General features: G+C 38.5%; 1 protein-coding gene across 2 annotated transcripts; it reads right to left on the bottom strand.

Moving 5' to 3' along the window:
- Positions 1-1,158: 1,158 nt before the first annotated feature.
- LOC137731700 (aldehyde dehydrogenase 22A1-like) lies at positions 1,159-6,127 on the bottom strand. 2 transcript variants are annotated; one of them, XM_068470885.1, is made up of 15 exons: positions 5,994-6,127; positions 5,693-5,840; positions 5,561-5,604; positions 5,183-5,287; positions 4,804-4,931; positions 4,462-4,584; positions 3,904-4,057; positions 3,534-3,637; positions 3,359-3,437; positions 3,164-3,259; positions 2,906-3,043; positions 2,346-2,561; positions 2,064-2,255; positions 1,697-1,840; positions 1,159-1,567 (listed from the first exon to the last, which is right to left on the bottom strand). In XM_068470885.1, the coding sequence occupies exons 2-15, from the start codon at positions 5,802-5,804 to the stop codon at positions 1,412-1,414; spliced, it is 1,791 nt and encodes a 596-aa protein (XP_068326986.1). In that variant the 5' UTR covers positions 5,805-5,840; positions 5,994-6,127; the 3' UTR covers positions 1,159-1,411. The 2 variants fall into 2 exon arrangements, with proteins under 2 accessions (XP_068326986.1, XP_068326985.1); XM_068470884.1 differs by having other exon boundaries at positions 5,693-5,859.
- Between the last annotated feature and the right edge of the window lie 8,429 nt (positions 6,128-14,556).

Genomic DNA, 14,556 nt, shown 5'->3' on the forward strand with positions numbered 1-14,556 from the left:
TTCCACTTAATTTATAGTATGATCTCAAAAGAAACTCAAATATTGTAATGTGCACTAATGTGTATATGATATGTAAAATACATTCAAAATAACATATGAGTCAAGCCATATTTGTCTTAGCATGTGTGATCACTAAAGTTCACACGTAAGATAATTTGTTCTAATATCATAAAAAGAAGTTGATAATCTCTACATTATCACACAAACCACATGAAAAAAAAAAGGAGGAAAACAAATTATAAAATAGGTAGCTAGAATAGCATATAAGAATGCAGGAAGAGGCACTTGTGGCAACAAGCCCTATATATTCAAGAAAGTTCATTCACTGAAGATTGTTTTCCACTTCATCTGATAACAAACTTTCTTCTTTCAAAGCAAGAAAACATAGTTGAAAATGCAGATCAAAAAAAGGTTCTAATAATAAGGGAATTCAGTGAAGACAGATGGAAATCTCTGATAAAGGGTGACCCCAAGCCAGTAAGGTTCCCTACTTTGCAAGGGTTGCGAGGAATGTCTATCGTAAACAACATTGCCCTTTGCTTTGCAAAGATGTTATTTCCAGGACTCAAACCCGTGATATTTCCATTACGCCAAATCTCGTCCGATGGGAACCTCTTATATTTTGCCAAAACCAAACAATATGGAAACCTTTTCATATATCACAATCATTAATCCTTTTTTATCTCTCTTCCAATAAGCATTTGCATGATCTCTATACTTCTTTGAGCTACTTTTTTATACAATACTCCCTTGTCCCCCTCCAAGGGCTGGTTAATGCAAGTGGTCATTGCATTGCTGTGCAGCCTATACCGTTAACATGTAAGAAAATTGCCAGCAGGTAGCAGAGTTGCTGGAAAACTGAGGAGCTTGTTGGCGTGGTTCGAGGATGCACAGAGCATGTAGAGACTGGCTCCGGGCAAGATACACGACCCAAACCCCAAAACTCTAAGCACAAGACCCAAACCCCAAACTGAACCTCAAATCCCAAATCACAACGTACAAAATCAGGTGTCCGAGCCCAAGACCGATCATTGTTTGGAAAAAGGGTAATGATTTACGCACTCTCAGTTTTCCCTCTCCGGTCTTGTTCTTGGACTTGGACGATGATTTAATTTATTCATTCTTAGGGCCGAAAACAAGGGGAGAATGCGGAAGGTAGAAAAAAATAGTACGAGGTCCCTATAAAATACGCATTTGTCAAGAGTACACCCTTTAAGTCTGCATTACAATCAAAACTCATTGTTCTTTTTCTGTATTTGTCCTGCTACCAAATTAGAACCCAACAAAACAAAAGAGGAAGCAACTAGGTTGATGCTCTGTGATTAAGAGAGATTCCAACGGGAAGTCAAAACCCGAAATATCTCGTAATTCGGTTACCCCATGAAAATGTTCCAACACTAATGTGCCAAGCTCAGTCATCTCTTCTCTTATTGTTACCAGGAGAGTTTTGCTCCCTAAGGATCTTTAGAACATTAACCAATGCTCGCAAGCGGTCCCAAATGTTCATGCCATAGAGTGCTTCAACAAGTGATTCCTGGAAATCAAAGCCATTCTCTGCAACGGGATACTGTGGTTGGCCAAGCAGGAAAATCAGTCAGATTTGGGGTTTCAATGTGTGTGTGTATGTGAGAGAGAGAGGGAGGGGGAGAGGAGAGGGCCAATGAGATCACAATACAGTTCGGTTTTGTTATCTGACCTGAATAGGCTTTGGTATCTTGGTCTTAATGTATGGCCACCATCTATCCTCGACAACTGATTTTACAAGACAACATGCTCGCAATCCTTCTACACCAGCAAACCTTCCAAATCCACTGTCTTTCACACCACCAAATGGCAGGGACTGCAAATTCATGAAAGTAAGAGACATCTTTAGTTCATTGGATTAACAATGTCATCATGTCAAACAAAATAATAACGAGCTGTGCTGCAACAAGGATACTTGTTATGCTTCAACTAAAGGGATCTCTGATAAATGACAACAAAAAAATCCATCTTCAGTCAAAAACGAAAGAATAAGGAAGAAAACTGAAACAATAACAATTACCAGCTGATAACATATTTACCTGACACATGTACGTTGATGCAAAATCATTGATTGCAGCAACTCCACAGTGTATTTGGGAAGCTATCTCTTTTGCACGACGCTGGCTGCCAGAAAAAACAGCACAGCCAAGACCATATTTTGAATCATTAGCAAGCTTGACAGCCTCTTCATCAGTGCTAAATTTCATTAATGGCATGATTGGTCCAAATGCCTGCAAAATTGTAGAAAGCATTTCTCCATGTAACTAATTGGATATTAAAGGTGTATATGAAAATGCTAGAAAACACATGAATTTGGATACCTCCTCTTGCATCAGCTTCATCGTGTGATTTACATTTTCAATCACAGTAGGTGGGAAAAACTGATCAACTGCGCCTTCACCTATATGGCCAACACTTCCCCGAACAACAAACTTTGCTCCCTTGTCCAAGGCATCATTTACAAGGTATTGAAGCCTTTCAGAGTGCTCTTGCAAACATATAGCTCCCATATCATATCTTCCAGTAAGTGGTGGACCCTACAAAAGAAGATAAACTGACAGAATGAGGAGTTTGAATATTAAGTTCTTATAAATGCACAACTCTTATTGAACCCATGTTTAACTATACGTTGTATAACTATCTCCACAGAACTAGCTGGATAATTTTTCATTAATTTTTCCCGACCATTCCAGCCAATGTGATTATGAACCTGGGAAGGCAAGTCTGCATCTGGCTGACATTGTAACTAAAAGAATATGTAGTGCATATAAATGCTCACTGTAAAATCAAACTTCACTGAAATCACGACAAAGAAAAAAAGTTTTAAGACAACCTAAAGATTCAGCTTCGGGACAAAACATGTTGATAGGGACATACTTACAGCAGAAACAGATTTTACAATCTTGGAAACTTGACTGACAAATGAAGAATAAATCTTCTCATGAACATAAAATCTCTCAGCCCCAGCACAGTTCTGTCCACTTGACTGAAGAACAGCTCTCACGGCAATTTGGGAAACCTAAATTGAGTAGTTAGGTAAATATGGTGTTCAGGAATATAAAAAATTATAATCCAAAATATCCTTCATATTAAATTTCCATGTCTGATACACATCATGAGGGTAGGAAAAAAATCATACATGTTCCACATCTACGTCTTCACAAACAATGAATGCATCTTTCCCACCAAGTTCAAGTGTAACTGGTGTAAGATTCTCAGCAGCACTTTTCATTATCTGCAGAAATGGCAGAAGTGAAAGTTGGAAGTGAGAAGCCCACTCGAGGAATTAAACAAGAACAAGAAATCCATCCAATCAGGCAAAAGAAGATCATACCATCTTACCCACACCAGGCGATCCAACAAATATTATCTTGTCAACAGAAGACACCAGTGCTTCTCCAGTTTCAGCAAACCTAGTGAGGAAGAAAAGGTTAAATCATAAGGAGACAGTTAAACAAGACGAGAGAAAGAAACAACCGCCGCCCCAACCAAAAATGGAAAATCAATACCCTGTTACAACGTCAACTAAGTTTTCAGGTGCTCCTACAGCAGCAAGGGCTGACTGGATTATTCGGAGGTAGAAACAACCAGACCAGCTTGCATGTTCTGAAACCTGCAATTACAAGCATATGGTTCTCTGTCAAATTAACAAATAATCTTCAGTGCAAATCATTAGAAGATAAACTATGTCTATCTACTTTTCTCACGAGCCACTTTCTAAGGATATATAGCCTAAATCCCCAGCAACTGATAATAGCTAACACAGATATGCGATGTTTAGACAGCCGCCAAGTCAAATGGAATAAGGTATTACGGATATAGAGACAAGTGCAGATAGTGATTAATTAAAATAACAGTGGACATTCTAACAATAACTACCTTAATCACAATGCTGTTTCCAGAAAACACCGCCGCCAACATTGGATTAAAAATATTATGAAAAGGATAATTCCATGACACAATAGCACCAACGACTCCAAGGGGATGGAATTCCACTTTGGATCTCTTGTGAAGCATTGACCTTCCGCAACATCTGAAAATTTTGTCACAAACAATAATCACAATACAGTGCATTTATATGTCCATTGGTGGAAGTGAATCTCCGTTGCCTAAAAACCGTTAAAAAAACTCCTTATATGGGTTAAAAAGAAGAAAAAAAAAATTGGATAGAAATGGTAAAATTGATACGAAGAAGGTGCATGTCCGAAAAAGAGTACAGTATAAAAACTAAACATAAATATAAAAATCTGGAAGGTAGTGGTACAGGTATCATTCAAGTCCGCAAACATCACGAAACATATATCAGTGATACTGCAATTGAACAAACCATGATGAAGATGGCCAACAAGGTATTTACCACAGCAGACAGTTATGTTACTCAAATTAACAGAGATCAGATAAGATATAGAAAATGTAAACAAAGCAGAAGAAAAATACCGGTATTCAGGCTTTAGCCAACGCTCACCCTCTGAAAGGAGCCAAGTGATCTTCTCACATGTTGTCATTATCTCCCCTAGAGAGGCATCCACCATTGTCTTTCCCGTATCACGTGCAGATATTCTAATCAAAATTTTATATATGTAAGTACACAAACTAATCTCGATTAATAGTCTACCACAATAAAAAGACACTAAATGAGAAACCCATGTAAATAGAGTATCACCTATTTATAATTTGATACGGACAGATAGTGCATCACATATTTATATGTTCTCATTATTTCATAAACTTGTCTACATAATACTTCAGATGAGAGAGAGGTTTGAATAGAGTACTTACTCACATATAAGCTCTTGGTGTTCAATAATATACTTGAGAAGAATCCGGAGAAACTGGCGTCTTTGCTTGAAGCTACTCTTTGCCCATACTTTTTGTGCCTTTCTTGCTTGAGCTACACGCTCCTTGACCTGACATTTACAAAGCAGAATATCCCAACAGTTGTAATATTCTTATCTCCACCAATTTTCTCACTTGAACTTAGTTTGTGAATCCAAAATCAGGCACCACGTATGCAGGCACAGACTCAAGCTCATCACTTAATACCGAACAGAACAATAATCTACCCGTTTAGAATTCAGGAAAGAGGAGTACAATATTGGAACTCCCTACGCATTCAATTCACCAATCCCCAAATCCAAGCATGCATAACATGTCTCACCTCAACGGGTGTCAGTGCAGGGAAATATCCCAAGTATTTCATGGTTGCAGGCTCATAGCACTGAACCTTGGTCTCTGCTTGTGGTGTCCTTCCCCTCGGAGGTACCTGCACCGTAAAACCCCAATAAGAGGTACCCAATTGAGTGCTTGACACAATCACATTGACTACAACTCAGACGACAAGAACAAGTGCAAAGTGAAACAGATTTGAATGCAATTATAAGCCATTTAATTACTTCCAAAACTATAATTAGATCAGATTAAGCGATAAATGCGAAGAAACTAACTACAATAATGAACTGGAGAGAAATGCTTACAAAGATTACAAATTGTAGTAACAATTACAATCAAGGGAGCCAAAAAGCTTAGAGAAACTCACGTATATGAAACTGTTCTCCTGCGTCTGATTCCCATCATCCAACACTGCCATTGATCAAACCACACCCAATCAATCAATCAATCAATACAATCGAGAGAGAGAGAGAGAGAGAGAGAGGAGATAGCAGCATACCATCAGAAGCATCGACTTCGATAGAAGGCACATTGGGGGGAATGAGCATCAAGAGGAACCTACAAACGGCGTAAGCGAATCCGAGAACGAAGAGAGCCCACCAAAACGCCATCGTTTCGAAGCAGAATACAAATGAAACGCCCTTACGCTGCAGAGAGAGAAGAAGACTGGAACAAAAAGTTGCAGTTGCGTTTTTCGGTTACGAAGAAAACAAAACGAAAACAGAAAAAAAAAAAAAAAAAAGAAAAAAAAAACCAAAAAAGCGACGGAGGAGTCGGCTTTGGAATTGGATCGAGCTTACTTGTTTACTGGGGCTCCTCTTCCACTTTCTTCGCCGGGAAATTTGAGATGGACGGCTACGATGGCATCTTTGATCTGGTCAGGTAACCTCTGTGAGGTAGAGAGTGAGGAGCGAGAGACAGGAGCGAGGGAGGAATGTTACTGTGTATCCTGTAAATCACGTGTTAACCCGGTATGCCACGTGAGGTACTAGATTTTACTCTTATTACACCCCGTTTACTTCCTCTACCACCCACGATTTGGAAATTAAGAGAATATTATTTCGCAACAATCTACCATTAAAAAGACCCGAAAGAAATTTATCATAATATTTTTCTGAAATTTTTTATGATAATATTAAAGTTGTGATTCTGCACATATATCGTGCATTTAATAGTGCAACACAGTTAGATTTGTTAGTCGATAGTTTCAGCGAAATTCAAACATATTAGAAGGACTGCATGGAAGAGAGAGATGTTGTGTGGCTAAAGAAAGATTGAGTGAAGGGTAGTAGTGGCTGAGATCTTTTGGGGTTTTCAGTGTGGGTGGTATAGGGGACTTGGCGGTGGGGGGTTGGGGAGGGGTAAAGATTGGGCTGGTTGGGGTTTGGAGAGATGGGGTGGCTGGAGTTTCCGAGTACAAAAATCCATTTTTAATTTTTGTTTTTTTTCATTTTGGGGAGAAGACATTGTTGGGCACATTCAAAATTTCAACATAAAATATAATAAGTTTGGTGTAGAAAGACCACTTAGTACTACGGTCTAGTTATAGTTCTCTTCACTTGTACCTAAAAGGTCTTAGTTCAATTCTTGCTAAATGACACGCCCCAACCCCGATAACCCCAAATATTAGGGTAGGCACATGCTGGCCGACACCACCTAAGGGTGATGAAGCCATTTTAAACATGCATATAAGTAAAAGATATGCAATTAAAACGTAAAATACCATAGCAAGAACGTGTTTAGAGTATACAACTACTAAGAATAATATAGAAGAATTACTAGAAAAATATACGAACAAAGGAATGATACTATATTGAGAAGACTCGAGAATAAGCATAAATGTCCCGAAGCCGGGATCATGTGCCTCGATCCTAACTCATGAGGGGGTGCAAAACCAAAAAAGGTGAGTGGACCAAAGTTTATAATAATACTAATAATAGGAAAACCATTTTCTTTATGAACATAATAACCCCTTGTTTCGAAAACATATATAATACTAGATAATAGATTTTCTAAAAAACCCTAGAATGCCATGAAAACGTTTATAAAAACAGTACGCGCAAAACCATGCTCAAAAATGTCGAAAACATAGCCCAAAGGCAAATCGGTAAATCTCATTAGTCAAGTACTCAACTAGGGGTATAGTGAAGGCAGTACCTATCCATCACCCGAAGGTGAAGCTGTATAACCTGTTCATCATCCGAAGGTGAAGCTGAATAATCTGTCCATCACCCGTAAGTGAAGCTGAATCAAATAGCATAACATATACACCAACACTAGCTGTGGCTAGTGAAGTTGTCCAACACCGCTTTCAGCGATGAAGCTAGGGGTATAATATATATCATAACTCACTCATCCATCATCTGTGTCATATGGCCATAGATATAATACCCGTGGTGTGCAGATGTGTCGTATAGGGGTGGGCAAACGGTTCCTGGATCTAGGGGGCGGGTCGGTTCCTTGCGGTTCGGGGTGGGTCCAAAAATTACAAATACAAAACGGGGCGGGGTGGGTCAGTTCTAAAAATTGGAAAAAATGGCCTTCGACCCGGACCGTTCATTGCATCTATGATTTACCCTATATTATTACCCATTTATCGTAACTCTCCCTTCACCCTCTCTCTATCCCATCTCCACTTTTCTCCCTCAATCTCTCCTCCCTCTCGATCTCTCTTGATAGCCTCTCTCTCGATCTCCTCCCTCTCGATCTTCTCCCATAGCGGTGGCGGTGGAGGCGGTTTTCATAAAGTGCAAGCAGAGACCTATAATCCAATTAGGAACTTGATTATTTGCTCCAGTGAAATACCCACTGAAGCAGAAGGCCATGTCGCTATTAATTTCACAAAAGGTGTTCCTTTTGCTTCGGACTACTATTTTTCTTTTAAATTTTTTTACTTTAGAAATTGTTTGTGATGATTTTTGTTGGGCGTAGCTGCGCTGCTTCTTCAAGGTTCGGTCCTCCAAAAAGAGGTTGGTGGTGTTTCTTTCCCCTCCATTTTAATTTTTTTTTTTATTTTATTGTAAATTTATATAATTTGAATATTTTGCTTCGTGGTGTTGGTATTTTTTTTCTAAAGTTTATGATATTATTTCTGTAAAGATTTGTTCTTTGTGGATATGCACCCAGATATGTGCACTTGTGTGTGTGCTTTTTTTTCTTAGAGCGATTTGAGTCTGTGTGGGGGACGAGCGAGTTGAATCGCTTGAAAACGGCGCGGCAGCAGATGAGGGTCTTACTATCGGAGACCGAGTTAAACATCAAGAGGAAGATCAGGAGGATTCGCGAGTCTGGGAGGCGATCAAAACCGGGAAAAAAAAGAAAAAGTAAGAGGACGTGTGGACCCGTCCCGAACCAGCCTATTTGAAATGGGCCTGGTTAGGTCCGGTTCCAGAGAGGAAGATCGGGAAGATTCGCCAGTCCGAGAGGCGATCAAAACCGGAAAAAAAAAGAAAAAGTAAGAGGACCTGTGGACCCGTCTCGAACCAGCCCGTTTGAAATGGGCCTGGTTAGGTCCGGTTCCAGTGATCAGATTTACAATACCCGGCTTAGCCCGTCCTGTTTCCTATTCAAGCGGGTCAAGTCCGATCCCTCTAAATTGGGCCCGGCCCGTGCCGACCCCTAATGCCGTATTATAACCCACTAGGTAACATAAACATATCTCAAAATATCGCATCAAAATATCGAAGCTCAAAAGCTCAACCCTCGTTTCATAAATCATATAAAACTGTGAAAGCTATCCAACTCAAATCATTCTCATAAATCACATTCAATAATATTTCATAAATCCGTAATATTTCATAGGGCATAAAAACAATAGTCGTAAACCTTTTCTAAGTGTAAAACCAATAGTTTATAACGTTTCATAAAACGTAAATTAAATAAATCATAATATAGAATCCATAAAAATATAAATCATATTCAAATCATGAAGTATGCCATGCATCCTAGGTAATATTTATAAAAATATATAGGTTAAGAAGGGGTCCACTCACTGATTTTATTGCATGAGAACCGTCCGAACTAGTGATGATGAGGTCGCTTCCTGCCAACGCGCTTAAACACAATTAAGTACCTTTTAGTAAAACTCTACTAAAATGTTAGAATTTTGGGAAACGGATGGCGGATTCGGATTTCGCACGTTGAGGAACCTCAGGTTTTTCCTCCACGCGCCGCCGCATGTGGTGGTCGGCCTCCCCAACTCGCCAGAAAATCCAACTATTCAAAAAATTCTCAAATTTTACAGGAAGAAAGATCTCGATGAGAGGAAAACTTTCATACCTGTGTCTAAGGCCAATTTGGCCTGAAAAAGCCTCAATTTCACTCAAACGCGTTGGAACCTTAGATTTAGGTGTGCTTTAATTCGACTCCTTTGGTGCTCCACCGCCTCTATGGTTGGTTTGGGTTTGCTCCTGGGTTCAAAGAGAGTTTAATGGTGGTAGAGATTGAAGGAATTTACTTCAAAAATTGGCGGATTGCCACCAAGAACACCATGGTGACGTCAGTGCCATTCCCATGAAACCCAGACCAAAAATCGTCAGTTTTGGGGTGGAACTTGAAGAAGAAGGGTTGTGGAGTTGATTCTAGGTGGTGGTGCAGCATGATTCACCGGAAAAATCGCATGAATGGCGTCGGAAAACATGGGTGCCGCTCATTGGCGGATTCAGGATTTTAAACTCGGGGGGTCCTAATTATAAAGGTCAAAAAATTTATAGACAAAAATAACATTGAAAATTTAAATATAATACATTTCATTCAAAAATCATATGCAAAACAATATTACAAATTATAAAATCATAATTCAAGCGTCCATTACGAGGTTTCATAAGTTACTAGGAAGTACCTAAGTTATTGATTATCGAACCACTAAATTTAAAACACCGGTCAAATAAAACTCTCCCCAAACTCCCACTATCTTTCTAACCAAACACACCATTTTTCTCTTTTATTAGTTTTCAAACATCTACCTTTTTTCTCACTAAGAACAAAGATGTCATACCTCCACCAACCGCCTCCCTCCCCGTTCTCCCGAAGCCATGGCAACTCCACCCCCAAATTTCACCAACCCATGACAGATCATATCCATCTTACTAACCTTATGAAGGAAATTTCACCCATTAGAAAAATTACTAAGATGGTTGAAATAATTTAGGGAAATTTGGGCTTATGTACTACCCCCATCCCGAGAAGACGATAGAGAAAGGTTGGAGGAGAAGTGGGTGGCACCAACGGATGAGACCATGGCAGAAGCAAGGAGGAAAGAGGCAGGAAGGGTCCCTATTTTCTTTCTTCTCCCGAGAACAAGACAGCCACTGCAACCTGTAACCTACAACCTGCACATACCTCATGCTCGAGTACGAGGGGTCCCCGAAAAATTTATAGCAGCGATTTAGGATGGCCGACAGGTCCTAGGACCTCCCAGGTCCCTATGTGGATCCACCCTTGGTGCCGCTGGGTCTGGTACGGATCAAGGGGAACTCGGCGGGTTCCTCTCTTTCTCCTTTTCTCTCTTTTCTCCCCTCTCCTATTGGTTGATTCTCTCCTTTCTCCTCTCCCAATTGGCCTTCACTTCTACCTCCTTTCTCTTCTTTATCTTCCATCTCCACTGCCCATCTTTTCTTTCCTTTAATTTGGGCCACACACGTGGCTTTCCAGATTTTGCTCCAAAAATCTAGAGCCTTTAGAAAATATTCAATTTACTAAAATGCCCCTAACTTTAAACGTTAATATCTCATTCGTTATAACTCTAAATCATGTTCCATTTGCGCCCACGCGTTCGTAGCGACGAGTACTACAAGATTACGCTAAGAAAATGAACCTTATGTGACATGACAAGGCGTTCAACATAAGTCAACGTATTTACCTTGAAAGGCATTTTCGTAAATTCACATGTTAAAATTATAAAAATTATAATTTTTGGGGATGGGTCGTTACACTAAAGAAAAATTTGAACCATATTATTGCTAGCCCATTGTGAGGCTAAGCCCACCCCTTCCCTTAGTGTAGATAATATTGTTTGTTAAAAAAAAAAAAAGTGTAGAATAAGGATAAATAGATCTGAATAAAAATTTTCATTCATTTTTGCTCACCCTTTAACTCAAAGTAATCGTAATCCCTTCCATAATCGTGTGACGTGTAAAACACCAATTATAATTAGTTGGAAAAATCGCATGAATGGCGTCGGAAAACATGGGTGCCGCTCATTGGCGGATTCAGGATTTTAAACTCGGGGGGTCCTAATTATAAAGGTCAAAAAATTTATAGACAAAAATAACATTGAAAATTTAAATATAATACATTTCATTCAAAAATCATATGCAAAACAATATTACAAATTATAAAATCATAATTCAAGCGTCCATTACGAGGTTTCATAAGTTACTAGGAAGTACCTAAGTTATTGATTATCGAACCACTAAATTTAAAACACCGGTCAAATAAAACTCTCCCCAAACTCCCACTATCTTTCTAACCAAACACACCATTTTTCTCTTTTATTAGTTTTCAAACATCTACCTTTTTTCTCACTAAGAACAAAGATGTCATACCTCCACCAACCGCCTCCCTCCCCGTTCTCCCGAAGCCATGGCAACTCCACCCCCAAATTTCACCAACCCATGACAGATCATATCCATCTTACTAACCTTATGAAGGAAATTTCACCCATTAGAAAAATTACTAAGATGGTTGAAATAATTTAGGGAAATTTGGGCTTATGTACTACCCCCATCCCGAGAAGACGATAGAGAAAGGTTGGAGGAGAAGTGGGTGGCACCAACGGATGAGACCATGGCAGAAGCAAGGAGGAAAGAGGCAGGAAGGGTCCCTATTTTCTTTCTTCTCCCGAGAACAAGACAGCCACTGCAACCTGTAACCTACAACCTGCACATACCTCATGCTCGAGTACGAGGGGTCCCCGAAAAATTTATAGCAGCGATTTAGGATGGCCGACAGGTCCTAGGACCTCCCAGGTCCCTATGTGGATCCACCCTTGGTGCCGCTGGGTCTGGTACGGATCAAGGGGAACTCGGCGGGTTCCTCTCTTTCTCCTTTTCTCTCTTTTCTCCCCTCTCCTATTGGTTGATTCTCTCCTTTCTCCTCTCCCAATTGGCCTTCACTTCTACCTCCTTTCTCTTCTTTATCTTCCATCTCCACTGCCCATCTTTTCTTTCCTTTAATTTGGGCCACACACGTGGCTTTCCAGATTTTGCTCCAAAAATCTAGAGCCTTTAGAAAATATTCAATTTACTAAAATGCCCCTAACTTTAAACGTTAATATCTCATTCGTTATAACTCTAAATCATGTTCCATTTGCGCCCACGCGTTCGTAGCGACGAGTACTACAAGATTACGCTAAGAAAATGAACCTTATGTGACATGACAAGGCGTTCAACATAAGTCAACGTATTTACCTTGAAAGGCATTTTCGTAAATTCACATGTTAAAATTATAAAAATTATAATTTTTGGGGATGGGTCGTTACACTAAAGAAAAATTTGAACCATATTATTGCTAGCCCATTGTGAGGCTAAGCCCACCCCTTCCCTTAGTGTAGATAATATTGTTTGTTAAAAAAAAAAAAAGTGTAGAATAAGGATAAATAGATCTGAATAAAAATTTTCATTCATTTTTGCTCACCCTTTAACTCAAAGTAATCGTAATCCCTTCCATAATCGTGTGACGTGTAAAACACCAATTATAATTAGTTTATACCCCTTAATTATTTCTTATAGAACTCTTTAAAAAAAAATTTGTTTCTTATGAAAAAAGAAAAAAAATAATGTTATTAGTTAAACTTACCATTTATACTTTATATAATATCTTCATATTAAATATTTGATTGGAATCTTATCATTAATCTTCTTCCTCCTCATATCGGCTACATCATCAACAACTCCAATAAAAAGTGTGATATAATACGAGACTTCATATAATTTTCTTCGGCTACCAAAGATTATACATCGTTTGGTGGCTAGATAAGATAAGTTGTGATCAAGCAAAATAGATTCGTTGTTTGTTGACAGTACCAGACATGATTGATTATGAGACCACAATAGAGTGGATTACCTAACATATCTTTATACTTGAGTTACAAGTCATGTCTTACATGTTCATGTCAACTCAATATGATCCCTAAGGTCTAATTTCTTCCAACCCACCAAACAGGTCGGACTCGTTTAGTGGATTGAAGGGATTGGGCCTTAAAGATAAGATTGAATTAGCATAGATTGGTTAGGCTTTGTAAGACATGACTTGTAATTCAAGTATAAGAATAAGTTATATAACTCATTCTATTGTGAATTCATAACTCATATTGTCCAACTCACATTTTGGCACAACAAAACAGTAGGCTGAACTCAAATCTATTTTAATTGGTTACAATCTATTGCAACTAGCCCACCATACAGGGGCAAGGAATCGAAGGATAAACCTACTTACGTTTTTATTTTGTTATTGTTTACCATATAATCTATTCAAGTGTATATCCATATAATATGTGATCTTTTTCCAATGTGTTGTTGCTTCTTTGAATTTGCGAATCTTTTGTTTTGTTTCTTCTATGGTTCGAGTTGTGGATGATGTAGCCGATGGAGGAGGAAGAGAAATGATATATTAAAGATTCCAACCAAATATTTAATAAGAAGATATATACAAAGTATTATGGTAAGTTTTCTATCCAATTAATCATATGAAATAATTAAAGAGTGTAGAGTAATCATGGTCGGTGTTTTAGACACGTGACACGACTCTAGAGGGAGGTAACGGTTACTTTGAATTAGAAGGGGTGGGCAAAAACAGACTCTTATTAAATACCAACCAAACAAGATTTTTTTTTTTTGCGGTTAGAGCTTGGTTATTGAATCATTGATTTAGAATTTAAAGGTACAAATTTCTAGTGTACACTATAGAATACTACAAAGTATATTAGAAAATTCATCAACCAAATTATCAAATCAGAACATTTTCAAAATGTCAAAACTTAAACGGACAAGGTCGCAAAAATAACTAAGAACCTCACGTCATCAAAATCTAGCATTATAAATGTTCATAGATCATAATTATGACTACAACCACAAATCAAAGTCTCGTCCTCATAGCACACTCTGCGTCTAACCAAGAAAAACATGTAAAATAAGTAACGAATATGAAGAAGATTTAGTCTCTAGCGATCTAACTGCACATAATAATGAATAACAGTCATGATTTGAAAAATATGATCAAAAGTGAGTTGAAGTGAAAATTTTCAGGTTAAAGGAAAAAAAAAAAAAAAAAAAAAAAAAAACTCCTATTAAGGCCTAATTAAGATGTGTAAAGTCCCAAATGAAAATGAATTTGGTTAAGTCTGCAGGCAGGTATTGTGGTAGC

The sequence above is a fragment of the Pyrus communis genome, chromosome 4 (assembly GCF_963583255.1).
Source record: "Pyrus communis chromosome 4, drPyrComm1.1, whole genome shotgun sequence".
Lineage (NCBI taxonomy): Eukaryota > Viridiplantae > Streptophyta > Magnoliopsida > Rosales > Rosaceae > Pyrus > Pyrus communis.